We start from the raw sequence: 27,678 nt of genomic DNA, 5'->3' as shown, positions 1-27,678 counted from the left end.
TAGGTTATGAGGCTGCCGTTTATAATATCCCTCATTAAACCTATGAACAGTTATTCCCTAATATCATGGAAAGCTGCTACTTAAGTTATTTTAGAATAAAGTAATATAATTAATATATGATCAAAATTATCATGCATAATTTTAATTATGTGATTATGGAGAATAAAATATAACTTAAATAATGTAGTAAAAATTTATTTATTTAAATTTTTTAATAAATAATCTAATTTAATATTTTACTATATTATTCTCACAAAATCAATCATACATAATAAAAAAAATAATAATAATCTGCTACTTGAGATATTTTTGGAAGAAAGTAATACAATTAATGTAAACTTAGAATCCATAATATGACAAGATAGAAACTACGCGAAACTACTTAGAATTAAATCCATCAAGTGTTTGGATTAATCGACTTCAGAGAAAGCCAGTTTTGGCTCTATAACAAGGATGATTGCTCAGCGACCTTAGGTGCAAAGGCGTAGTCAGGGCTGGGCTCTAGCCCAGTGAAGCCTAGCAATGTCTAGCAATTTTAGGCTTCACCCAGCAAGCAATGCCCAGTAATTTTAGGTTTCAACCTTGCTATGCTGGGCTAAGTTTTACTGGGCTCAGCAGTTTTAGCCCAGGCCAGTTGTTCAGCCTAGCAATGTCCAGTAATTTTAGGCTTCAACCTTGCTATGCTGGGCTAAGTTTTACTGGGCTCAGCATTTTTAGCCCAGGGCAGTTGTTCAAGTTGGCTACGCCATTGCTTAGGTGATGATATGCATCGTAAATTTTAAGGATACGTATCATATATAATCTTAATTATCCAAGTACCAGATAATTAAAAGATTTTAATGTATAATTTATTTTAATATTTTACTGGATTATCCTCCGTTACCAAATCAATAATATATTATTATTTTTAATTTTATGTTTTTTTTACTTTATGATTTTTAGTTTTTTTTTAACTTTTATATATCAAAGGATATTTTTGACTAAAAAATTTCGTAACATCAAAATTAAGAAAAATCTCACTTTTTCAAGATTTTTCGATTCTAGATTGTATGTCTTTGTTGCTGACATGTCGAGCATGAATCATTACTTTGAAATTGCTGATTACCTAAACTAAATTTTCGTTGATAACCTTGGATGGATAATACCCAATCAAACACACCCTAATAGTACGTTTGGTTCAAGTTATCATGTATAATTTTGATTATGTGATTATTTGGTAATCACATAAATAAAGTTATGTGAAATAAAACATAACCAAATGTTCTGTGGTTCAATCTAGGTAATATAAAAATTTATTTGTTTGAAGGTTTTAATGAATAACTTAGTTTAATATTTTACTATATTACTTTTGTTACAAAATCAACCATATATATTATTATTTTTAAACTCTACGTTTATTTTTATTTTTTATTTTTTATTTTTTTAAAAATAATTTTTTTAAAGTTTTTTAAAAGTTTTTTAATTGTTTTTATTTTTTTTAATTTTTTATGTTTTTTCTATCTTTTATATATTTTTTAATTTTTTTACATTTTTTATTATTTTTTACGTTTTTTTACATTTTAAATTTTTTTTAATACTTTTTCTATTTTTTATTTTTTAATTTTTTTTAAAAAAAATTTTAAACATTTTTTATTTTATTTTTTTCTTTGCATTTTATTTTTTATCATATTTTTCTCTTATTCGAGGATATTCTGGGTAAAAAAAATTTGTTAACCTCGGAATCAAGAAAAACTTCAATTTTTTGAGATTTTCCGATTCCGGATTGCATGTCCCTTTTGCTGACGTGTCGGGCATAGAATATTATTTGGGAATCATCGATTACCTAAATCAAACAAAATTTTCGTTGATAATCTTGAATGGATAATCTCAAGGATAACCTCCAACCTACAACCTAAGGCACCCTAATGATTTTTCAAATCTGAATGCCTTAGGCAATTACAATCATGCTCTGTAAAGTGTGATCAACAAAGACTAGATTTTACAGATAAAAATAAACATCTCATCTCCAGCAAATTTTTTTTTGCCATCCCATCATCACCTCATCATAGTTCTAAATACGTTTTTTTGCTAGTGTTCCCTCTACTGAAGATTAAAAAAAAAAACAAGCAAGGGTAAGAGTCGTCAGACCAAACAGCAGTGTTTACTCAGAATCATGAAGCATGTTGAAGAAATGCTGCCAGTATTGAGATGAAGAATCCTGGAGCAAAATGTTACTAGATTAGCAAACAAATTGTATAATCTTTAGCAGAATAGCTCCTCACGCACATGGAGGTTAGCTTTCTTTCGAAGAACTAACATTGAATCACTAGAAGAGTAGAAGTAACATCTATTGGTGAATAATAATTAGACCTAATATCCAGGGGAATCATAATGCCATTAGATGGCTATAACGTCCATATGATAGTATAATCAACTAAGTCAAGTGGCTAGTTACTAAGTTGTTTTCCATGATTCACACAGCATTGATTCCAAGTGAGTAAAACAGCAATAATGTCTAGCCATGTGACCAAAATCCCTTTAGAATGAAGACCAAGCTGACTCCCTTAAATATCCCGACAAAGTGATCGCTTATGCCCGCAGTAGGATGTACAAAGTTAATGCAAGAACCGAATTAACTTTTCCTAAATATGACGGCATGCAAAGAGGAGTAACATCTTAGTTTGAAATGAAGTGCAAATTGTACCTTTGAAGTTGTTGGAAGTAAAATTAGATTTATGAGAAGAAAGATCCATGAACCTCAGGTCACATTATTCTCCACGGCCACATCATCTGCTATCTTGTGATGATTGCTGACCAAAAGCTTAGTTTCTTCGTCGACGGCTCCGTTTCCAGAGTCTTCCCCATTCTTCTCATGAACAATGTCCCAGAAGAAGTCAGACAGAGCTTTCTCATAATGGGGCATTTTGGCATATCCAGGAAAGTAGTTGATGTCGATCACAAGGTAGCGGTTTCCCACCTTCGCATCCCTGATCACATCAAAATTGAAAAGATGTAATCCCATAGCCCGCCTCAAACCTCTAGCTATCTCGGTGATAAAGCTTAACGGAGGCATCTCTGCATCGTCCAGATGCCTGTAGTACTCTACCTCCGTCGGGTCTTGTGCAATCAAATTGGACACCTGAGAGAAGGTGACGGACCCCTCAGAACACTCCAGCTTCTCTTCGGAGACATCCGGGAGGGACTTCCTTCTCACGCACTGCACGTAGTCCCCCACCACGTACACCTTGAATATGACCCCTCCGTGGTTTACAAACTCCTGCAGCACGAGCGGCGGTTTAAGCTTTAATAGGCCGTCACGGTGGAAAACAAGGGCCATCTTGTGGGACTTGGCGCTGCCATCGGCCACCAGAGGCTTGGCGATGACGGGGAAACGAAGAGCTCCGACAACGCCAGAGTTGGAGAGGGCGGCAGAATCATAGATCACGACCTGGCTAGGAATCCCGAAGGTTTCCTTCTCCTGCCGGATCTCGAGCTCAGACACGACCTGCAGCATGGAGATGCGATTGTGGAGGCGCTCAATCGCGAGGGGAGGATCGACGACGGGGACGCCAGGGTTTTTCGAGACGAAATCCTCGAGCTGCGTATTCCAGTCATCGCCATAAAGCTTATGGAGCACGCAATCGAAGGGGCCCTGGTCGGCGAGGGGCCGGCTCTCATCGATGGGGACGAGATCGATGCCCTTTTGCCGCGCAAGTTCGACGAGCGACGGCTGGATGAAGCTCTGCTGCTTCTTAGGAGCGAGCGCGTAGCCTACGGCAAATCTCCTAGGGTTTTCCGCCATGGCGAGCTGCAAATCTCCAGCGATTCCTCCTCGATCTCGGATCGCCTGCGAAACAAACCGCATTTAGAGCACAGATCGGCCGGAGTCTAAGATTCCCCGGAAGAAATCACGGATTACCGAGAGCAAAACATGAAGAGAAGAGTCGATCGATCGATCGATCGAGGTTGCTCCCCTCGCTTCGAATCAAGGATTAGAAGATCGGCAGGCGAAGAAAGAGAATTGATCGCAACACAAAGCAAGGCAGATTGCTTTATAGCTCGACCAGAAGGAGATGCAGTCACTCGAGGTAACTCCACCTCGCTCAGTGAGGGGAACCCACATCGGACCAGTACAAGGCAGCATTAGTCGGACGGACGGGATCAATTCAACGAAGAGCCGACGCGACGGGTGGCGGACGAGCTGCGAGACGTGGCGGACCAACCTCCGTCCGATGTTAATTTTAACGGACGGGGAGGAAGCACGTGCGGGAGATGGGAAAGGGGCGGCCACACGTGTGTGAAGGAGGAGAGATCACAGGTGAGAGAGAATAATAATCTCGTGTCCAATTGGAGATTCACAGATTCATTAGCATGCTATAAATATTTATAAATATGAATAATAATAATAATAAAAATCAGCGCATGAAGTTTTCATGAGTCTTATTTTTAAAACTCAAACTCATGACTTCTAATACTATAACAATTTTACTCTTTTTAATCAAAGCTCCCCTTCTATTAATATAAATATGAATACAAATGAACAAAAAAAATCCATTAATTATAATGTTTGTTAAAAAGAACATCAAAGGATTTAGTAGTTAACATATACAATATGGAAGAAACAAGTACGATCTTAATATTTTAGAGATATTTTACACAATGCTAAATCTCAGAGCATGTTGCAAAAATTGATAATTTGGGTCACAAAATGTAATTTCCCCTAAATCAATATTCTATTGCATGGAATTATTTGAGCAAATGGATTCCCACGCGAGGTATAGGATTCCATGGGAAAGAATGGGTGGAAGGATAAGGAATAGGATAAGATTTGATGAATAAATAATTTAATACTCTAATCAATTTATCCATTTAGTTTTTTTTCCCTCAAATATTAATCTCCTTTGGGAAGGAAAATTAAATGGAATGTTTTTTTCTTTCACAAATATGTTCAGAAGTATTATGAATTTAAAAAATAAATTAAGGAATATTTATATTTTTTAATTACATAAATGGAAAAAAGGACTGAATATCACTTGGGTTCTTTAATAGTATTTTGAGAGCCCCATGATAAATTAATTTGTTTTCAATGAATTATTATTGAAAATTGGAGGGGGGAAATGGTGCGACGTTTCAAGCACTATACATGTAGGCCTCAGCCCAATTCAAATTGGTCCAATTAAAATTTTTAATTTAACAAAAATATATAACACAATGAAGTGTTCTTGTTTTTTTTTTCTACTTTTTTTTTAATCCCTTGTTTAGATTTTTTTTCCATTTGAACTTTGATCATTTTGTTTTATTTTTGTTAAAAATATTTTATTGTGCTATTTTTTTATTATTTAAGTTTTTTAGAAGTCAATCATATAATGAATTTTTTTTAATGATCTTATCTTAAATTTTACAAATTTTGATAAATTAATTTATCCCTTACATCTATTTAATTTCTATACAATTTATTTTGATGATTTTAAAAGGTAAAAAATATTATCATTAATTCAACGAATTCGACTAATTTATTATATTACCTTCTATCTATCTATTTATCTATCTATATTTATATAAAAAAATCAATATAAATATGGGATGATAATTTTCCCTATAGATTCGGAGCATTGGAAAAAACATAAAACTAGAACAGATTTAACTTTTTTCTTTCAGATATAGATTCCGATTTAGAGATTTTCTAAATACTTATAGTTGAAAGGGGTTGATACGGAGATATCCATTTTCTGAATCTGCCCGATAATAATATGGAGTTTAATTTTTTTTATTAATCCATTAATTATTAATATTATATATATATATATATATATATATATATATATATATATATATATATATATATATATATATATATATATATATAACTTAATTAATATTAATATTTATAGGTCATTAACTCTTATATTAAAAATTTAAAATAGTTTTAGCTAAGTCAATAAATAATTGACATTTAAAATGGAATAGAGATAGAGACGAATCCGAGACTAATAATGAGTATATATATATATATATATTTATATATATTACTTAATTAATATTAATATTTATAGGTCATTAACTCTTATATTAAAAATTTAAAATAATTTTAGCTAAGTCAATAAATAATTGACATTTAAAATGGAATAGAGATCCCGAGACTAATAATGATGATGAAATAAACGAGTTGACTTTGATATATTATTCACAACAACTTGATTTTCATCGAGGTCTAATCAAAGGATTCTTATGTGCTCAAAGTAGACCTGATCATAGTTCGGAACTAACGGTTCGATGATTTAGAATCGTCGGTTCGACGGTTCCAGACAGATCGACTCTTAATTTTAACCGCTCAAGACGGTTACGGTTCACGGTTCGTCATGGTTCGCCACGGTTTAAGATTATTATGTTAAAAAATTAAAAATTAAAAATTAAATATTACAAATTACAAATTAGAAATTAAAATTTATTGGGAAAAAAGGCTTGTACTTATTTAAGTTGTCTACGTATCCCTTTAGGGGAATCAAAGCTCACGTAGTTCTTTTACATTTTTATTCTTTTACATTTTCACTCACTTCCATTTCCTGTTCCTGTTCTATTTGTTCATTCAGTATCAAAATTTTCAACTTCGTCATCTGAAAGTTGCATTCCTTGGATTCTTTTCTCCGCTCTGGTCCAATCGTCCAATAATATTTGAGCTTCCAATGAGTCGAAAGATAAAGATGATCGTCATTCATCTAAAGTGTTCTTGTTTTTTTTTTCTACTTTTTATTAATCCCTTGTTTAGAATTTTTTTTTCATTTGAACTTTGATCATTTTGTTTTATTGTTGTTAAAAATATTTTATTGTGATATTTTTTATTATTTAAGTTTATTAGAAGTCAATCATATAATGAATTTTTTTTAATGATCTTATCTTAAATTTTACAAATTTTGATAAATTAATTTATCCCTTGCGTCTATTTAATTTCTATACAATTTATTTTGATGATTTTAAAAGGTAAAAAATATTATCATTAATTCAACGAATTAGACCAATTTATTATATTCCCTTCTATCTATCTATTTATCTATCTATATTTATATAAAAAAATCAATATAAATATGGGATGATGATTTTTCTTATAGATTCGGCGCCATCGGAGAAAACATAAAACTAGAACAGATTTAAATTTTTTTTTTCAGATATTGATTCAGATTTGAAGATTTTTTAAATACTTATAGTTGAAAGGGGTTGATATGGAGATATCCATATTTGAATCTGCCCGATAATAATATGGAGTTTAATTTTTTTTTATTAAACCATTAATTATATATATATATATATATATATTACTTAATTAATATTAATATTTATAGGTCATTAACTCTAATATTAAAATGGAATAGAGATAGAGACGAATCTAGAGACTAATGATGATGAAATAAATGAGTTGATTTTGATACATTACTCACAACAATTTGATTTTCATCAAGATCTAATCAAAGGATCCATACGTGCTCAAAGACGTAAAATAATTATTTGGAATACATTCCAAGTATATGTAAATTCTTCAGTTTTTTTTTATCGAGTAGATTTTTTTTTTTTTTTCGTTTTATCCCTTTGAAATCGAGGATGAGGATTTTCTGGTTAGACATAACTGAAGATGAGGGTGAAGATATAATTCAATGATGGAAATGACAAATCAGCTTTGGTTCCGCTCTATTATCATTCTTAATATAGACATCTCCCATGTGTGGTACAGCGGTAACACTTAAAAGAATAAATAAAATGAATAAATAAAAGTAATAAAATTTAAATTGTAATAGAGACGAATATTCTAAAGATAGTGTATAAATGATGCTACGAATTTATGTGATAGGTGATTAATCAAATAAAATTTAAACATCTGAAATCCATATGGATGATCTGCCATTATAACTTGCAACTAATTCATGATTGTAATAACATTTACCTCACGAGCTGATGTAGTTGGTTTATATAAAGATCAATAGGCCTCGATCGATTTTTAGTGGGTACAGAATATTTTACTGGTTGTCTCAATTCCTTCTTACATGCGCTCCTGTTGCTAGCCGAAGCCCCCATAATTTACTTCCCTTTAAGACAGTGAGAGGCCACCTTGAAGGGATCGCCAAAGTGATGATTTCACCTTTTACTATCAATTGCAACTACATGTAGCCCCAAAAGGTCCAAGAAAGTTCAAACAAATAATTGAAGTTAAAAAATAACACTACCTAAATTTGAATTCAAATGTTCACCCTGATCGGACAATCTTTTGAAAGGAGAGCCCTCAACAATCGAAAGGGTGCCCTAAAAGACTTTGAGTTCTCTCTCACATAGTGTTTAGTAAGATTGTAAGTGAATCAAACGTTCATAAACAAGTTTGGTATTCAACTTAATAAAAATATGTTTATGTTCATTCAATACACATAAAATCAATTAAACGAACAAACTTAAATAACTCGTTGAACTAAACAAATAAGTTTAAGCACATATGTATTTAATTTATTAATGTTTATGAATAATATTCGTAAATAATATTCATGAACAATATTCTTGGACCATGTTCATCAATAACACTATTATCAACATGTTAAAAAGAACCAAGAAACTTTCAAAGTAATCAAACAAGTTTGTATTATCAACTCAATAACTAACCAAATAAGTTTAAAATATAAAAATTTAAATAATCAAATAAGTTTGAATTCAGAGCTTGATAACATTTAAATAAATCAAATTTAATCCAAGCTCAAACCAAGTCAAGCTTAAGCTCACAAAAAATAAACAAATTGAGTTTGAATAATTATTTCAATAGCTTAGTTCATTTTAAACTCAATCCAGCTTGGCTTGATTAGGGGTTTCACCAATGATCTCCTTCCCCCACCATCAAAGTCATAGTCAACCGAATGCATACCCAAGATGAAGCCTTGAGAGGGCTGATCGGAACCAATAGCAACCTCAAAAAAGAAATAACCGGGCACCAGCTCAGACCTTTGTAGAACAACCCCGCCAGTTATCGCAAGAAGAAGAAAATCATAGTAACGTCGCTTGGAGCGACATTGGTATGATAACTGGTGACTCGACCGACGGTGATTCCAATCAAGCTAGGAAGTCACACGTCTATCGACTGAAAATTTATACAATCAGATGGAGTTAAGAGAAGTCACAGGAATCAAAAATCAATTTCAGCCCTAAAAACTTGGATGGGGTGGAGATACCCCATGATGATGCTTTAATTATTAAAGTTGTGATAGCCAACTATAACATTCATCGTACTTTTGTTGACACAGGCAGCTTGGTTAACATCATTTTCAAGAAGACATTCGAGCAACTTCAGATAGATAAGAGCGAGCTCCAACCAATGACAACGACTCTGTATGAGTTCACTGACAACGAGATGTAGCCAACAGAACAAATTTGATTGGCTATCTTTCTTGGGGGCAAGCCCCTCATGAGGATCCTTCGTTCAAACTTCATCGTGGTGGATATGTTGGTCTCGGTAGCGACCGGCTAAAGGGGGGAGAATAGTCCTGCAATAAAAAATGAACATTCCTTGAACTTTATAACGTAATTAAATCGAACACTTACATAAACAAAGTAAATAAACTAAAAGAAAGAGACACGACGAATTACTTGGTTACAACCGTGGAGGTTATTAATTCAAGAAAGATAAAAGCTTAGTAAACTCTCTTTCAGGCGGAGAAGCCTCTTACAGCAGTTGCCACACTCAATTACAACTCAGAACTCAAGATGGATCAATCACTAGTGTTGTATATTATTTCCTAGGTCCAGGGGTCATTTTATAGCCCATAAAAAATCTTATCCTGGGCTGGAAGGCATCTTCCATAGGGCTGGAAGGCGCCTCCAGCAAGGTGCCAGTGGATAAGAGTTCATCCGATGCCAACGACAAAATCTGCTTGGTTGAAGGCTCGTTCCATAAGGCTAGAAAGCGCATTCATACTGTTCATAGAAGGTACGGAGGCGCCTTCCACAGAAGGTACGGAGGCGCCTTCCACAGAAGGTACGGAGGCGCCTTCCACAGAAGGCGTGGAGGCGCCTCCAGTAGCGCTTACATTAACATTATGCTCTTTTGCCTCTCCGATCACTTGGGTGATTTCGACCAACCGGAATAGAGTTCACCCGAACCCTTTTTTCGGTTTTCTCCTCAAGCAGGCTTCCGCTCCGGCTCAGACCACCGCGCGAGTCCTTCTTGTCCGCCGATGTACTCTTCCGCAGTACCTCGTCCCTCAGGCGCACTAAGCCCGTCGGCTCTCTCCCGTGTCGTCCTTCTCACTAGCCGTGTCTTCTGCTTGACTTCTTGTGCTCCTAAACTCTTGCACACTTAGACACATGGTTAAACACCAACAGAACCTAACTTGACTTGCTTGATCACATCAAAACTACCACGAGGTACCAACAGGATACACCTTCGGCCTATAATGTAATTTTGGGCCGACCATCACTGGACAAATTCTGAGTCGTTGTCTCCACATTCTTCCATAAGATCAAATTCGATAGATCAGTGAGGTAAAATGAGATCAGCTGGTGGCACAGAAATGCTATGTGGAGGTGGTGAAGGTCGAAGTTTGCGCAACACGAAAAACTCAGCAGGTAGAGATTAATGCTATTCAAGAAGCTCCCCCGACTTTAGTTTATAAAAAAAAGGAGGAAATGCAAATCCATCCTAGCTAATTGAAGGCCGTCACTCAAGTAGCAGCTGATCTGAGCGCGGAAAATAAAGCAAATTTGATCGCCCGCTTAATGCTCAATAATGACGTCTTCACTTGGATGCTTCAAGAGCTCATGGGTATCTCGCCGAGAGTAAAGGAGCATGCACTTCACGTCCGCCCAGACACTCTACCAGTTAAACAAAGGAAGAGAGACTTTGGAGTCGAGTAGAACCAAATTATCCTAGTGGAGGCGGATAAACTACTTGAAGCTGGACATATCCATGAAGTATAATTCTCAAGTTGGTTAGCAAATGTGGTGTTGGTGTCTAAGCTCGAGAAAAAAATGATGAGTGTGCATGAAATTTAGAGATTTAAACAAGTTATGTCCGAAGGATTACTACCCTCTTCCACTGTTACATACAACAATCAAATATTAAATATTGTTTGAGAAATAACCTTACAAAATTTTGTTAGATTTTTTTTATAAAACTTTTAAATTTAAACGGAATTCGTATTATAAGTTTAAGATGATTAATCTATCAAGCTTAGTGAAAGCATATTTAGATATCCCAATTAAATTAGGAGTTGATTGGATTAAGAAACCTAGGTTATAAAGATTAACCTACGTGTGTGTGTGCGCATATATATTATGTAGCTACTTCGATAAGTTATATCAGCTACTTCGACAGTTAACTGCTACACCTTATACCAGCTAATTGTCTATGTAGCTGCTACAACGTGTAGCAACTACTTCGACAGGTAACTGCTACACCTTATAGCAACTAACTCTCCATGTAGCTGCTATAACTTGTAGCAGCGGCTTGGTAAGTTATTTTTTTACTAGCTATATTTTCTAGCAGATATTAACCCTAAAAATACTTGCTAAAAATTATTTAAAATTATTTATGTTGCTGCAGTGCCTTTGCTTTGCTGTTACACGTTGTAGCAGCCAAGACAAATAACTGCTACACCGTGTAGCAGTTAACTTAAAATGTTAGCTGATATAAGGTGTAGCAGTTATTTCTTCGTTTACACTCAACAAGATATTACTTTGCATTTTCAACCAATAATAAAAAGATCATAACAATCTCATTTTTTTATTTAGATCAATTAAATGAAGTTCTACACATTGTAGAAGCAATTGCAGCACGTTGAAGCAGCTAGTCATCAGAAGCTACTACACAGTGTAGCAGCTTGTCAAGAGTGGTCGCTACACCGTGCAGCAGTTACTTCTGATTAGCTGCTACACTTTGTAGCATCTACTCCAGAATAGTTGCTATAACGAGTAGTAGGTACCCTTGATATCCAAATAACCTTTTCTTACCAATTACCATTTTACAATTATTATGCAATTATATTTTTACCCTCATTGGCAAAAGGTTTAACCCCTAAACTCGTCGTATTACAAACACTTTGAAAGAATTTCAATCATAGTAGATCAGTGCCCACACGGTATCTTCGTCAATCAATCTCATCGCGACATCTTGTTTCTTATCCAAATCTTCGCCTCCATCGTAAGTATTTTGTTAGGGATGAAAGTTTTGAGTCATCTCATTTTGTTTAAGGGTTTGAATTTTTAGAGTTTTGATTCATCTCCTAGCTGTTACAATGGGGATTAATGATTTTAGGGCTTTCGGGTTTAAGATTACGGTTACGGGAATAGAGTGTTTAAAAAAAGTTTATCTTTGTTGTAGTAGCTAGTGTAGCTGAACCCTATTGATTGATACAGCGTGGTTAAACCCTACAACCCCGATTGACTTCTCGCTATTGTAGCAGCTACTTGACCCTAACTGCGATAACATATAGTAGCTACTCATGATTAGCAGCAACTACTCACTAAGATCTTATGTATTTGTTTGACAGAATTAAATGGTGAGCTAGAGAACTACTGCTTCCCGGGCATACCGTAAAAAAGTGCATCGGAAAAGTAATTACCCACACTTCAAGGGGTTTTTATCATCACTACACATAAATGATCGACAGATGGAGATGATCAATGAAAATCCATTTGCTTTGGCAGTAGCCATGCTTGAAATTACAAATATCTGAAGCCTTATATAAAATATGTTTGACAATTGGGATGTTGAAGCCAGATGTTTCATCATTCATAATAAGGAGATCAACTTCACAAGAAAAGATGTTTCACTGGTTCTTGGACTCCCAGACCAAGGTGATGAAGTAAATTTTCAGCAGCAGGCTACCACCACCCCACTATTTTTTCAACACTTCAGTAATGTGGAGTGTACACAGAAGGAGTTAGAGAACAAGATGATCATCCTCAGCAAACAACCTTCATCTGCTGAATCTGATACTCTCTTTTGATAATTTTTAATATTGCATTTCTTTGTTTCTATTTTATTTACTACTATTAGCAGTATATCTAGATTACTAGTACAGTCACTAATAGATTGTGTAGATAATTATGCTAATTTAGGTAGGTATAATTGGTGTAAGGTTGTATATGACTATATGAGCCCACAACTGGGGGCGATTGGTGTGATACTTTCCTAGAGGCCGAAACCAGAGGGCCTTGCAGGAAATCAAGCTCCCATGCTCAAAGGGTTTGCATATCTCCTAGCTATAATTGCTTCAATTTAATGATAAACTCATAAGATTTATGCAGAAAATTTCATATTTAACCAATTGTATTATATTATAGGCGTGGATGTGTGAACATGTTAGAATAATGGATCCTTACAGATAGTATGCCCTTCCAACAATATGCAGATGGAAGTGGTCAGACTCCCGTGTGGAGACAATAAAGTCTAGGATCGTAGAATTACCTGTTGCCAAAATAATTGTTGATTTAAGTCCATCGGACCTAGAGACACATCTGCTCTCAAACGATTCTCTAGACGATGTTGTAGAGCATATAGATCAATAAATTGCTGAGGGGTTTTTACAATCAACTGCTGAGCAACATCCTAAACAAGTTCTTGAGCAATTTCTTGAATAGGCAGCCGACGCTTAGGAAAATCCCCAAACATGGCCTGAGCAGGAGAAAGAGGTTTGTACAAATTATCAAGCAAGGGAGGCCGAAATTGTGCATTTGGAGTCTCTAGTTGAGGGCAAGGGTCGACTCATTGCCCAGATGGAGGCCAAAATTAGTGAGTTAATTGTTGAGATTTAATTATGTGTCAGTGATGCAGAAACTTCATTAGCTTCCAAGGAAAAAACAATTGATGAGAATGACAGAATTATAGATGTAAAAGATCAAATTATAACAGAGCAAGATAGAAAAATTAAAGATCTTCAAAGTCAGTTGTTTGCCAAGGACATAGTGCCATTACCTGCCGATCAACCATTAACAAGGTCAAAGAGGTGTGCTACAAAAAGAAGGACACCCCAATTGCCAAAGAGGGAGTTCCCTTAGCCAAAAGGAGTAAAAGAGTCACTTTCCAAGATGAGGAGGAGATAGAGATGGCCAAGGGCAAAGGAGAGGAAAATGTTGAGCCTCTTGTTAAAGTATCAGATGCCCCTGTCTCATCTGCTGGTGTAGCTACCACATCATCATCAATTAAACTCTTGCATACGCTTGTCAAACAAAAATTCAAAATCATTAAGGTACGATTTTGGTTGGTTAAATATTTTGTCTTTTAGTCCTAATTCACATATAATTACTCACACAGAATACTTGTCTCTATGAGAAAGCAAAGTGAAGATCCAGATATCCAGAAGATCAAGCAAGGGATACAAAAAGAAGAACATTCAGAGTTTCGAGTATCAGACAGTGGAATCCTGTATCAAGGGAGCCGCCTTTGTGTCCCCAATGATGAGGAATTGAGAAAGAAGATTCTAGAAGAAGCTCATAGTACACCATACTCCATGCATCATGGTTCCACCAAGATGTATCAAGATTTGAAACAGAGATTCTGGTGGTCTAGACTCAAGAGAGATGTTGCTAAATATGTCAGCACCTGCTTGACATGCCAGAGAGTCAAAGCAGAACACCAGAGACCAGGAGGAGTCCTACAGCCTCTCCCAATACCAGAGTGGAAGTGGGAAGAAATATCCATTGACTTTATAACAGGTCTTCCAAGAACTACTAATGGATATGATGCGATATGGGTGATAGTGGACAGATTGACCAAGTTTGCCCATTTTCTAGCCATCAAGGTGTCCCACTCTATAAAGCAATTGACAGAGCTATATGTTAAGGAAGTGATCAGACTTCATGGAGTCCCAAAGTCGATTGTTTCCGATAGGGATGGGTGCTTCACCTCTCATTTTTGGGAGTGTGTCCAGAATGCATTAGGCACCAAACTCAAGTTCAGCACAACCTTCCATCCCCAGACTGATGGATAGACAGAACGAGTAAATCAGATTTTAGAAGACATGCTCAGGGCTTGTGCATTAGATTTTAAGGGCAGTTGGTGCAAGTACATGTATTTAGCTGAATCCACCTACAACAATAGCTACCAGGCCACTATCAAGATGGTACCGTACGAAGCACTGTATGGCCGAAAGTGTAGATCACCTATATGCTGGTTAGAGACTGGAGAAAGAAAAGAGATGGAATCAGAACTAGGCAGGCAAACTGAAATGATAGATGAAACCACTCAGGCTATCCAGAAGATCAGACAGAGAATTGAGACTGCCCAGAACAGACAGAAAAGTTATGCTGACACACGCCGTAGGCCACTTGGATTCCAAGTGGGGGATTCAGTTTTTCTCAAAGTTGCACCTATGAAGGGAGTGATGAGATTTGGAAAAAAGGACAAGTTAAGTTCCTGCAACGTAGGACCCTATCCAATCATAGAGAGGATTGGGAAAGTAGCTTACAAGATGGACTTACCACAAGACATGTCAGCAATACATAATGTATTTCATGTCTCCATGCTAAAGAAGTGCCTCCACGACCCTAGCCAAGTGATTCAACCTCAGTCAGTGCAGATCCAGGAGGATCTTAGCTATGAAAGCAGACCTACACAGATAGTGGACAGAGAAGTCAAGAGACTAAGGAACAAAGAAGTACCACTAGTGAAGGTCATTTGGCAGAACCAGAAGCACGAGGAAATTACTTGGGAGCGTGAGGATAGCATGAGACAGAAATATCCAGAATTATTTTAAGTTTGAGGACGAACTTTTTATAAGGTACGGAGAATTGTAACAACCCAAATTTCATTATTTGGAGTCCTAATAGTACTTAAAAATATTTAGAATGCTTTAGAAATATTCTAGAGATTTTTAGAAATTTTTAGAGTATTATTATGTAATTTTTGGAGTTCGTTTGGTATTTTTATCAAAAGAAACAAATTTAAGGCAAAAAGAGGTCGGGCCGAGGATCGAACCGGAGACCTCTAGTTAAGCAAAGTCTTAAGTTGTTTCGGATGACCAGGAACCCAGCAGGGCCGTGCTGATCAAAGAGAGGGCGAAAATAATTTAAACAGTAATAGATAACAGAAATATCTAGGTATTAAAAGGGATAAGTTAAGAGAGGAAGGTTTTATTTTTGTCGTGACCTAAACCTCTTCCTCATCTCTCTCTCTCTCTCTTGCGTGCGACGGCGGTGCTCGGGCGGAGAACAAAGCCGAAGCTAGGGCTTCGTCTCCGGCGGCCGGCCAAGGGTTTTTTTTCCGTGGGTTCTTCATAAATTCGAGACCCTCTCGTTGAGGGGAACTCGTAGGCACGAAGAAGAGGCTGGATTTTTGAGTTCTCCAAAACCCTAGAAATTGATTTCGGTTGTAAGTCAAGGGAATTGGTAAGTGCTTCTCACCTGCTGTAAGAGTAGCTCTCAGATTCTTGTTTCTTCTTGTTTTTTTTGAAGTATGCCACAAGGAGAGTTGTTCTTGAGCTTGCTGCCGTGAATCTCAAAGAAAGAAAATAAAAGTAATAGCTTAGAACAAATGAAATAACTTTACATAGGGTATGTGAATTCCGGCAGGTTTAATCTGTTTTGGAGCTTGCTGTACGGTTTAGTTGCCTTGGAGATTTCTGTGAAGTTTAATTTGTTTTGGAGCTTGCTGTATGGTTTAGTGCCTTGGAGATTTCTGTGAAGCTTAATTTGTTTAGAGCTTGCTGTGCAGTTTCGGTTGGTGCTATGAAAGGGGCACAGGCAGTTTCCTTTAGAGATCACTGTGCAGTTTTGGTTGGTGCTATGCAATAGGCACGAATAGCTTTACTTTTGGGGAGTGCTCTGTTGGATTTTCGTGGCTTATTTAGACCCTTGCATTATCAATTATTTAACATGCTGTATACCCTTTTTGTTTTAGTTCCTTAACATGTAGATTTAGATCTCTTAGTTGTGCAGTTTAGTATTTCAGTGCAGATTGTCGTTAAGCATTGTATGCAGATTTTTGTTTAAGCATTTCAGTTTTAGAATTGTTTAAGCGTTGCAGTTTTAGAATTGTTTAAGCATTTCAGTTTTGCACGAGGCATTCTTTTATTAGAAGTATTAACAAGTAACAAGTATTTTATTTGAAGAGGTTAGTACCTGACTTCCGAGGTTGTCGTTAAACAAATCCAGGTGACCGGTTCCGAGGTCTCAGCCTTGGTAAGACCAAGGTCTTTACCCTTGTAGGACTGGTGGCTCGCTACCTCAGTTTCTATTAGAGAGCGCGCAAATGGTACTAAGCCTGGGCCCAAGAGATTATTATTTTGAAGTATAAAAGTATAAGTTTTGAGAAAATGGAATAAGCTTCCCATAAGTTTAAAAAATCAGCAAGCTTAGCTCTTTTATTCTTACATGTTTAGACTTTCTTATTGCTGTTAGATGAGCATGAGCAGCTTTACATGTTTAGCATTTCAGTCTGTTTTGATTCCTTTGCTATTAGATGAGCATAAGTAGTGTTTCTTTTAAAGCATTTAGTTCTTAGATTTCCTCCTGTTCATATGCATATCCGAGTTTTGTGAGTTAGATAGCGCTTACCAAGCATTCACTTATAGTTGCATTTTCCTCTTACTGCAGATAAAGGGAAAAGAAAGTTATACAGAAGGAAGGCGACAAGGAGATGTGAGATGGATGTGTGATGTCTGGACTATGGAAGCCTTGAGACCTTGCTTAAGAATTCATTAAGATTTTGTATTTAGACTGTTGGGATTATTCTTTCATGTTGTTGGATTTGTTCATTGAATATTTTAAGTTTTAGAATTCTTCATTTTATTTGCAATGCACATTAGTTCCGCTATCTGAGTTGTATTATTGTTGCATGCATGTTCAGATTAATATATATAGTTTTAGTTGAGAACAAATAACTGAGTAGAATGTATTAGATGAGTTATTTATGTTTCCAGCTGTTACTTATTGCATGTTTTGAGTTTGTAAAGAGTTACAAGTATAATTATCAGAATGTGAGCAACACTAGTTAAGTAAAGTTATAGTTAAGTAACGTCCCAACCTCACAGACTAATAGAGAGGAGGGTGGGGTTGTTACACAATAGGCACTATTGATGTAAAATCAAATTTATGGGCATGTTTTATTTTTGGTTTATGTAGTGCTACGACAAAGCCAATATGGTCCAACGGAACAATTTCATTGAATATGCCATCTTTCCTGTGTATTTTTGATTGGATTGTCGGCAGAGATGGTGATTGCATAAATGCATATTTTGCAATCATTACAGAGGAAGTCAAATCTTCCGGCATACCTTATTGGCCATCTATATTTTGTCCTGCTGGTTTTGTTGTAAGTATAACACCCACTCCTACTACCTAGTTTTTTATTCTCCATATATTCCTCCAACAATGTTTGTGTGCATACACAAGATTTGTTTGCAATGGTAAACTATGAGGTATTTGGTCTATCAACAAATACTGACACTGACAAGCTAGTCAGATATATATTTTGTCCATTAAATAATGCAGATGATCACTGACACCTACTGATCATAGACCTTCAAGAAGGTTACTATATGCATTATAACTCCCTTTGAGTCTTAGAACTCTATACATCAAAGTTTCAAAGTTCTATAAGTACCTACCATGTTGAAGAAATCATTATGTAATGGATTTATGTGTGTATTGGATACTTACAAACTTCCTCCTAATTAATGCAGGTAAATTGTTTTTAAAAATATTGACCCATCTTATTACAATATGTGGAATCCAGGGCTACTATCGCTATTGTCAAGATACTTTGACTTATCTATAGTCCCGGGTCCTACACAAGTAAAATCATAAGTATATGTTTATCAATATTTTTTATACATCTCCACACTCCTGGTTGCAATTAGATTATTAACAGTGTGAAATCAACTCCATCTTTCAATTTAGATTGTGCAATTTTTGTTATTCGATACGCTGAGAGTTTATTGTACAGAACACCAAAAAACTTCGGATAAGCTGGAATGAGAGAATACAATTTTCATGTTGGTCATAAGATTTTTACTAACAAACACTGAATTACTGACAAGTTGGTGGTGTAAATTTATTGTAAAACTGATTGTAAATTTATTGTAAATCCCATAAATTTTACCTAGGTGGTGTAAATATTTTGTAATACTACTGTAAGGGTGCGTTTGGTTCAAGTTATTATGTATAACCATGGTTATGTGATTATCAGATAATCACATAACCAAGGTTATGGGGAATAAAACATAACCAAATGTTGTTTGGTTCAATTTAGATAATGCAACAAAAACATGTTTGTTTGAAGGTTTTAATGAATAACCTAATTTAGTATTTTACTAGATTACCCTTAGTTACAAAACCAACTATATATAATAATAATAATAATAATAATATTATTATTATTATTATTATTATTATTATTATTATTATTTAAACTCTATTATATTTTACTATATTTTCACGTTTTTTTTATTTTTATATATTTTTTTATTTTTTTATTTTTATTTATTTTTATTTTTTAGGTTTTTTAATTTTTTAGGGGTTTTTACATTTTTACATTTTTATTTTTTTTAATGTTTTTAACATTTTTTATTATTTTTTACTTTTTAAAAATGTTTACGTTTTTTCTATTTTTTATTTTTAATGTTTTTTTGTATTTTTTAAAATTTTTTTAATGTTTTTCTATTTTTTTGTATTTTTTAAATTTTTTTAATGTTTTTCCTTTTTTTTTTAATTTTTATAAGTTTTTACCATTTATTATTTTTTAATGATTTTTTATTTTTTTAAAAAAAATTTACGTTTTTAAAAATTTTATTTTATTTTTTTTATATTTTCCAATTTTTTCTTTACATTTTACCTTTTTTTTCATTTTTCCTTTTATCCGAGGGTATTTTGGGTAAAAAATTTGATAACCCCGGGATCAAGAAAAACCTCAGTTTTGCAAGATTTTTCGATTCCTGGTTGCATGCCTCTTTTGCTGACGTGTCGGGTATGGAACATTACTCGGGAATCATCGATTACCTAAATCAAACAGGGTTTTTGTTGATAACATTGGATGGATAACCAAGGTTATCAAGGATAACCCCCAACCAAACGCACCCTAAATGTCTTGTCAAGCTACTACAGGGTATAACAGCTAATATCGAGTACTCTGCTACATGTTGTGGCAGTTATTCGGCAGTAGCTACTACAACGTGTAGCAGCTACATGATGTAGTAGTCAATCAGCAGCACATTGTGAAGATGGTAAGTCCACCTTGTAGCAGCTAACTGTCCATGTAGCTGTTACAACATCTAGCTCTCGCATGATAAGTCGTTTTTATAACAGCTATATTTTCAAGCACATATTACCCCTAAAAATAATATTGTTATGTATATCAACTTGGTAAAAAATAATTTGAAATTTTTTTAATCAGCAGTAACAACTACAACGTTGTAGCAGCTAATCGGCAGTAGCTAGCTGCTACAACGTGTAACATTTACTCAATGATTAATAGGCGTCAGTGATCGTCTGCATTATTTAATGGACATAATATATATATGACTGGCTTGTCAATGTCAATGTTTGTTGATAGACTAAATACCTCATAGTTTACCATTACAAACAAATCATGTGTATGCACACAAACATTGTTGGAGAAATATATGGAGAATAAAAAATTAGGTAGTAGGAGTTGGTGTTATACTTACAACAAACCATCAGGACAAAATATAGATGACCAATAAGATATGCCGGAAGATTTTGCTTCCACTCCAATGATTGTAAACTATGCATTTATGCAATCACCATCTCTGTCGACAGTCTAATAAAAAATACACAGGAAAGATGACATATTCAATGAAATCGTTCCGTTCGACCATATTGGCTTTGTCATATCCCTACATAAACCAAAAATAAAACATGCCCATAAATTTGGTTTTACATCAATAGTGCCTATTGCAGCTACAATTGGAGCAGTTACATAAATTATATGTGTTATAACAACTTCTAAATCAGCCATGGTTGATTTTATTCAACAATATGAATGAACTGTTTGGCTATACAATAAGAAGATAATTCCAATGTAATTTATTCTTATATTCATAATAGAAGTATTAACATGATTTATCATGTATTTGCATTACAGTAAGTGAATAACTCAAGAAACATTTGACTCACTTTAGCTGACTCATTTCAATAATGCATCTGCCACCACATCATCTTTAGTTTTCTTAAAATATGGCTTTGCTTGCTGAACAAATACATAGAGACAAGGTTCTAAAATTCGCTAGGCGCTAGTCGGGCGACAGACCAACGCCTAGCGCCTAGGTCGTCTAGGCGGGGACTAGGCGCCGCTAGGCGGATTCCTCGGTATCCCTTGTTTCATGTGGACTGTGGACAATGTCATATGTAAATCTAAATGTTGTCTTAAACAATTTTATAGCAATAAAGATCTAACTATGTATGCTGAAATAAATGCATACTTTCCAATACCAAAGAATGAAAAAATATAAAAGAAAACTAATCGTTTTGTGCAAAAAAAATTTACTAGACTCAGTAAATATGAGTAAAAGAAACAGTTGAACAGTAGAACTTGCAGTAAGTTATCATAATCATGTAGTAAACAGTAGAACATTAGAAAATAATAGCAATAGTTCAATTCAAGATTACAATGCATTGTGAACCAATAACCACTAAGCAAAATATAATTGTTAAATAACATAAATCATGTCTTAACAAAATGAGTTCAAAATTACACAACTAATAATATCTCATAGACTCATATTTATTCTGCTTCTTCTTCTCCATAATTTTCAATAACTTGTTTTTCATTGAACACAAACTCAATATCATTATTATGATCCTCATCTTCTTCTTCGGATTCAAAATCATCTTCATGAAGTTCTCTCACTCTAGAGCTTCTTCGGGGTTGTAGATTTTCATCTGCTCCACTTTCTTTATCAACCATTTGCCAAGTGAGCCCGGAACCTAGTTCAACTTCATCATCTTCCCCACCATCCACAATCCAACCTTGTGCATTTAAAGCATCTTTTGCAAGAAGGACATCGACATTCCTTTCTTTTTCTCTTTTTTGTTTGTTCAACAATCTAGCATTAAATTGGACAAATACTAGATTGTTCAACCTATTAGCATCTAACCTATTTCTTTTCTTTGTATGAATCTAAAAAAAATATAGAAAAAGTAAATATTATAGTTAGTACCTGAATATAGAGTATAGACGTTAAAAATTATATTTAATTTAATTAAAGACTGAAAGTTTAAAACTTACTCCTTCAAATGTACTCCAATTTCTTTCACACCCAGATGAACTTGTAGTTAATGAAAGTATCCTCAATGCCACCCTTAGCAAGTTAGATGTGTGAGCACTCGATGTACTCCACCATGCACATGGATCAAATGTATCATCATTTTTTTCACATGCTTTTGCTGCCAATGTTTTTTCCAAATAACCCTGTCTTATCTCTATATTTTGGAAATTCTTTGTTAATAATTATATCTTGTAGATCTAACTCATTGGCATGCAAAGTTTCCATGCATTCAAAAATCCCCATCGCGACCTCCTCATAAAGAGCAATAGAACTATCTTTATAGTAAAAATAAGGATTCAACAAAAAAGCAGTGGTATGCAATGATATATAAAGTCTATCCTTAATTTTTAACTCAATAATGGCTATGATAGGCTGATAATTTGATTTCACATTATTCAGAGCCACCTTGATATCTTCTTTAGCTTGAAGAAGCTCCCCATATAAAAACTTCATCGATGACTTTCTATCTCCATCTACCAATCGAAGAACTCTTACCAAAGGAGCAAATATTTTCAAACAAAGTGTCACACCATTCCAAAAACTCATGCTTATCACTGTAGAGTAAGCCAATTTTCCTTTGTTTATTTTTGACCATTTACATTTCTCCCACATATCACTTGTAAACATGACCCTTAAACTAGCTTTTTTTCAATCAAACTTTGCAATGTGAGGAAATTTGATGCAAATCTGGTAACTCCTGGTATGACTATGTCTCTCTTCTTCGTGAAACTTCTCATCAATGACAAAGTCTTATGGTGAGCATAGATGAAAATGATAAAAGACTTAGATTGCTCAATAACCTTTTTATATCGTGGAAGTTTGCCAATACTTTCGAGTATGAGATTAACCGTGTGAGTTGCACATGAACTCCAAAAAATCCCAGGTCGCTTTTCTCTCATTAATTTAGCTGCAACTATATTGTTGGTGGCATTGTCTGTTACAATTTGAACAATATTCTGAGCTCCTACTTGGTCAACATACTTGTCAACATACTCAAAACTAAGTTCAGCTGTATGCGCCTCGTCTGAAGACTCCTTAGACTATAAAAATGTAGTACCCTCCTTGCAATTAACACACAAAAATGTAGTGCTCCTTTATCCTATACACTCCCCTGACATTGCTTTTCCACATAACTTACATTTAATTTTGTCGAGGTTCTTAGGATCAATCAATATCCCAAACTCCCATCCGATGTCATTTGACTTTCTTCTAAGAATCCCGGATTCAGGTTGAGTGACAGATGCCATCGAAGATGGATTGCTTGCCATTGATAACATATAATCTGAAAAAAATTATATATAACAACTTAACAAGTTAACAACATAACATGATAATAAAATTTAATTATACATTTATACTATACCAAACGATAAAAAATAATGAAATATAACTTTAACAAATCTCAGAATATTATTTATATATTATTATATCTTAATCTAACTAATAAAATTTATTAGACAATAGATATTTGTTTAAAAAATTAATTTAAAATATATTTTTTATATTTTTAAAACGGTTTTATACTTTTATATATAAATTAATAATATTTATTGAAATTTTTAAAAATTTAATTTAATTTTCATATTTTTAAAACTGATTTATATAAATTAATAATATTTATTAGAATTTTTAAAATTTTAATATAATTTTAATATTTATAAACCTGATTAATATAAATTAATAATATATAAAATTTATAAATATGATTTATATAAATTAATATTTAATAATATGTATTATGATTTTTTAAATTTTATTTTTTTAAATCTGATAAATGATAATTGATAATATTTATAATAATTTTTATTTTTTTAAAATCTGTTATATAAATTAATATTTAATAATATTTATTAAAAAAATAAATCTATTATTGAATCCTATTAGGCTTTATGAACCGAACCCTATTATTGAAATTATTCTGGTTAGGAATTGTTTTAATTTATTAAATAAAAAAATACAAAAAAGAGAAAAAAAACGCCTTCGCGTGACGTCGCGACGCCACTAGCCGCCACCGGCGCCTCGCAGGAGGCCTCCGACGCCGTCGGAAGCGTCGCCGGACGAGTCCGGTGCGTCCGACGAAGTCCGGCGTTGCTTCCAGCAGCGCCGGTAGCATCACAAAAAGCTTTTAGCGTAGCCAGAAGCATCGTGATGCTACCGGCGTTGCTAGAAGCAATGCCGGACTTTGCCGGATGTGTTCGGCGATGCTTCCGAAGGCGTCTGATGCCTTGCGATGCGTTCAGCGTTGCCAAAGATCTGCCACGACAACGAAGAAACAAAAAAGTAAATGAACAGAAACAAGAAAAAAAATAAAAACTTACCGGAAGCTACAGGCCGCGATGAGAGAAGACGCAAGAGTCGACGATTAAAGAAAGAAGACGAAGCGCCAGCCTCGGCAAATCCGATTTAGCGATAAAAAACGTACAATATGCGTAAAATACCTAAGCCCGCTGAAGCCCACGATGGCCGCCGAAGCTCGCCGAGAACCGCAGAGGGCTGCCTAGGTCTTCCGCCTGGTTGGTTTCCGACGCGGCCTGCCACCGCACAACGCCTAAGCGGCGCCTAGGCGGCCACCTAGGGCGAAATTTCGAACACTGCATAGAGACAAGTATTCTGTGTGAATAATTATATGTGAATTAGGAATAAAAGATAAAACATTTAACCAACTAAAATCGTACCTTAATGATTTTGGATTTTTGTTTGACAAGCGTATGCAAGAGTTTAGTTGATGATGATGTGGCAGCAACACCAGTAGATGAGACAGGGGCATCTGGTACTTTAACAGGAGGCTCAACATTTTCCTCTCCTTTGCCCTTGGCCATCTCTATCTCCTCCTCATTTTGGAAAGTGACTCTTTTACTCCTTTTGGCGAAGGGAACTCCCTCTTGGCAGTTGAGGGTGCCCTTCTCTTTGTAGCACACCTCTTTATCTTGTTAATGGCCGATTGGCAGGTAATGGCACTATATCCTTGGCAAGCAACTGACTTTGAAGATCTTTAATTTTTCTATCTTGCTCTGTTATAGTTTGATCTTTTACATCTATAATTCTATCCTTCTCATCAATTGTTTTGTCCTTGGAAGTTAATGAAGTTTCTGCATCACTGGCACATAATTAAATCTCAACAATTAACTCTCTAATTCTTGCCTCCATCTGGCAATGAGTCGGTCCTTGCCCTCAACTGCAGACTCCAAATGCACAATTTCGGCCTCCCTTGCTTGATAATTTGTACAAGCCTCTTTCTCCTGCTCAGGCCATGCTTGGGGATTTTCCTAAGCGTCGGCTACCTGTTCAGGAAATTGCTCAAGAACTTGTTCAGGATGTTGCTCAGCAGCTAATTATAAAAACCCCTCAACAATTTATTAATCTATATGCTCTATAACATTGTCTAGAGAATCGTTTGAGAGCAGATGTGTCTCTAGGTCCGATGAACTTAAATCAACAATTATTTTGACAGCAGATAATTCCGCGATCCTAGACTTTATTGTTTCCACACGGGAGCCTGACCACTTCCATCTGCATATTGTTAGAAGGGGATGCTGTCTGTAAGGATCCATTATTCTAACATGTTCATATATCCACGCTTGCAATATAATACAATTGGTTAAATATGAAATTTTCTGCATAAATCTTATGAGTCTATCATTAAATTAAAGCACTTATAGCTAGGAGATATTGATGTGGGGGTTTTGGATTTTGATTCTAGATCTAACAAATGAAAAGCACGATAAGTAGGAAACTAATCTAATGCTGGAATGAAATCTAACGCTATGGATTAGCTATCGACACAATTAAACTAAGGTAAGAAATGATAAAACATTAAATGAAACCTAATCTAATAAATAAAAGACAATGCAAGTAAATGGAAGCTAAATCTAACTTAACTGCAAGTGCAGAAAATAAAAGACAATATAATGTAAAGCATCAATAAAACTAAGCATGGAACAAAACATACCGTGAAACAAAACTTAAACTAATGTATCATGATTACATTCAATCAAAACTAGAACCTAACGAAATTGAAAAAACAAGATAAAACAAGAATTAAACAAGTTAAAATGCATCAAATTGAACCTAACGACTTAAAGAAACATTTCATCGAACACGTCATATGCATGAAACAAATTAGATAAAGTGTGTGCAATCTAAACATGAGGATCTAAGTTTCCTACAAACATTTAATAAGAATTAACAAACATCAACAGTAAACATGAAATAAACCAAGACTTCCAACCACAATTCACACTCCGCTCCCGATTCCAATGACTATCCTCCGTTTTCACATGAAAGACCCGGCGATCGAACCCCGAAGCCGTTGGACAGTAGCACTCTGATGGTTGCTGCACCTTCGACGACGATGATGGTGTGAATCTTCCACCGAAGAAACCCCTCGCTGGAAATGGCTGGAAATGGTGGATGGACTACTGCCGGTGTTGCTTCTTGCTCCACCGCCTGAACCCCAAGAAGCGGAGCTGCCAGAAGAAAGCCGGACAGTGGAGATCACACCGGAGAACATCTCCGGTGAGGTGAAGATGATCGGAATCGTCGCCGTCGCTCGCTACCCCCGTCGAGTGTGTTGCTGTCGCTCGCCGCTGGAATCTGAGAAGGAGAAGTTGTGGGCTGTGGAGGTCCAGCCGGCGGTAGTGAAAGCAAAGGAAGAGAGGCTTCCGGCCGGAGAGAAGAAAGGAAGGTTGCGGTGCTGGAGATCGCGTGCCCTAGCTGTGCCGAGAAAAAAAATCGCGAGAAGAGGGGCTTCCCTTCGTCCGCGTGAGCAGTAAAGGGAGAAAGTTTCTTAATGGGTTCGGGTTTTGGGTTAAGGAGAGGAATCCGAATCCAATAGGAGTAGGGATTGTAATTGGATTTTTATAATTGGGCTTAGAAGTGTGGGCTTTAGGAATGAGCTTAAGATTTGGGTTTTAAAAATGGACTTTTGGATCAAATTTGAATTGGAGCTCTAAATGAACCTTGGATGACTTGAGCTCTAAATCAACGGTCCATATCGCTTTAAATTAGAATGAAGGGCTGGATCACTTGATTTGATAAAAGGGGCAAGATATCACTAGATCTTGATGTTGGTTAGTCCTAGGAAAACATACCAGTTCCACTGTACAAAAATTTTTATACAAGTGTCGAACCTTTCCTTAAATAACCTATTGTGTTCTTTAGAAGTTAAATTAGGAATCGCAGGCGAAACTTAACATCATTAATTCCAAATTTAACTTATCTTTTCTTAATGGTTTAAATTTGAATCGCAAGCGGAACTTAACACTATTGATTCAAATCCACCTATGTTATTAATTCTATTAAATATTAATTTCTAAAATTAGCTTCCAGGACTGCATGGCGAGACACATGATCTTCTTGGATATGGGAGCAACCACCACCGCCTAGACAAAGCCTTTTAAGGAAAACTAATATTTAATTTCCTTAAATAACTCTAGGTTAACCAAAAAGAACA

General features: G+C 35.1%; 1 protein-coding gene and 1 long non-coding RNA gene across 4 annotated transcripts; both read right to left on the bottom strand.

The window, feature by feature from the left end:
- Positions 1–1,818: 1,818 nt before the first annotated feature.
- Positions 1,819–4,041, bottom strand: LOC121981121 (inositol-tetrakisphosphate 1-kinase 1-like). 3 transcript variants are annotated; one of them, XM_042533485.1, is made up of 3 exons: positions 3,899–4,041; positions 2,684–3,826; positions 1,819–2,197 (listed from the first exon to the last, which is right to left on the bottom strand). In XM_042533485.1, exon 2 carries the CDS (start codon positions 3,779–3,781, stop codon positions 2,738–2,740), a length of 1,044 nt encoding a protein of 347 aa, XP_042389419.1. In that variant the 5' UTR covers positions 3,782–3,826; positions 3,899–4,041; the 3' UTR covers positions 1,819–2,197; positions 2,684–2,737. The 3 variants fall into 3 exon arrangements, with proteins under 3 accessions (XP_042389419.1, XP_042389418.1, XP_042389417.1); XM_042533484.1 differs by having other exon boundaries at positions 1,819–3,826; XM_042533483.1 differs by lacking the exon at positions 3,899–4,041 and having other exon boundaries at positions 2,684–3,844.
- Positions 4,042–23,329: 19,288 nt separating this feature from the next.
- LOC121981120 lies at positions 23,330–26,983 on the bottom strand. The gene is made up of 3 exons (XR_006111742.1): positions 24,902–26,983; positions 24,665–24,817; positions 23,330–23,508 (listed from the first exon to the last, which is right to left on the bottom strand). It is a non-coding gene; the product is annotated as an uncharacterized LOC121981120 (long non-coding RNA).
- Between the last annotated feature and the right edge of the window lie 695 nt (positions 26,984–27,678).

Source organism: Zingiber officinale, chromosome 5A, assembly GCF_018446385.1.
Source record: "Zingiber officinale cultivar Zhangliang chromosome 5A, Zo_v1.1, whole genome shotgun sequence".
Classification (NCBI taxonomy): Eukaryota; Viridiplantae; Streptophyta; class Magnoliopsida; order Zingiberales; family Zingiberaceae; genus Zingiber; species Zingiber officinale.
This window is presented reverse-complemented; position numbering and strand designations above follow the sequence as displayed.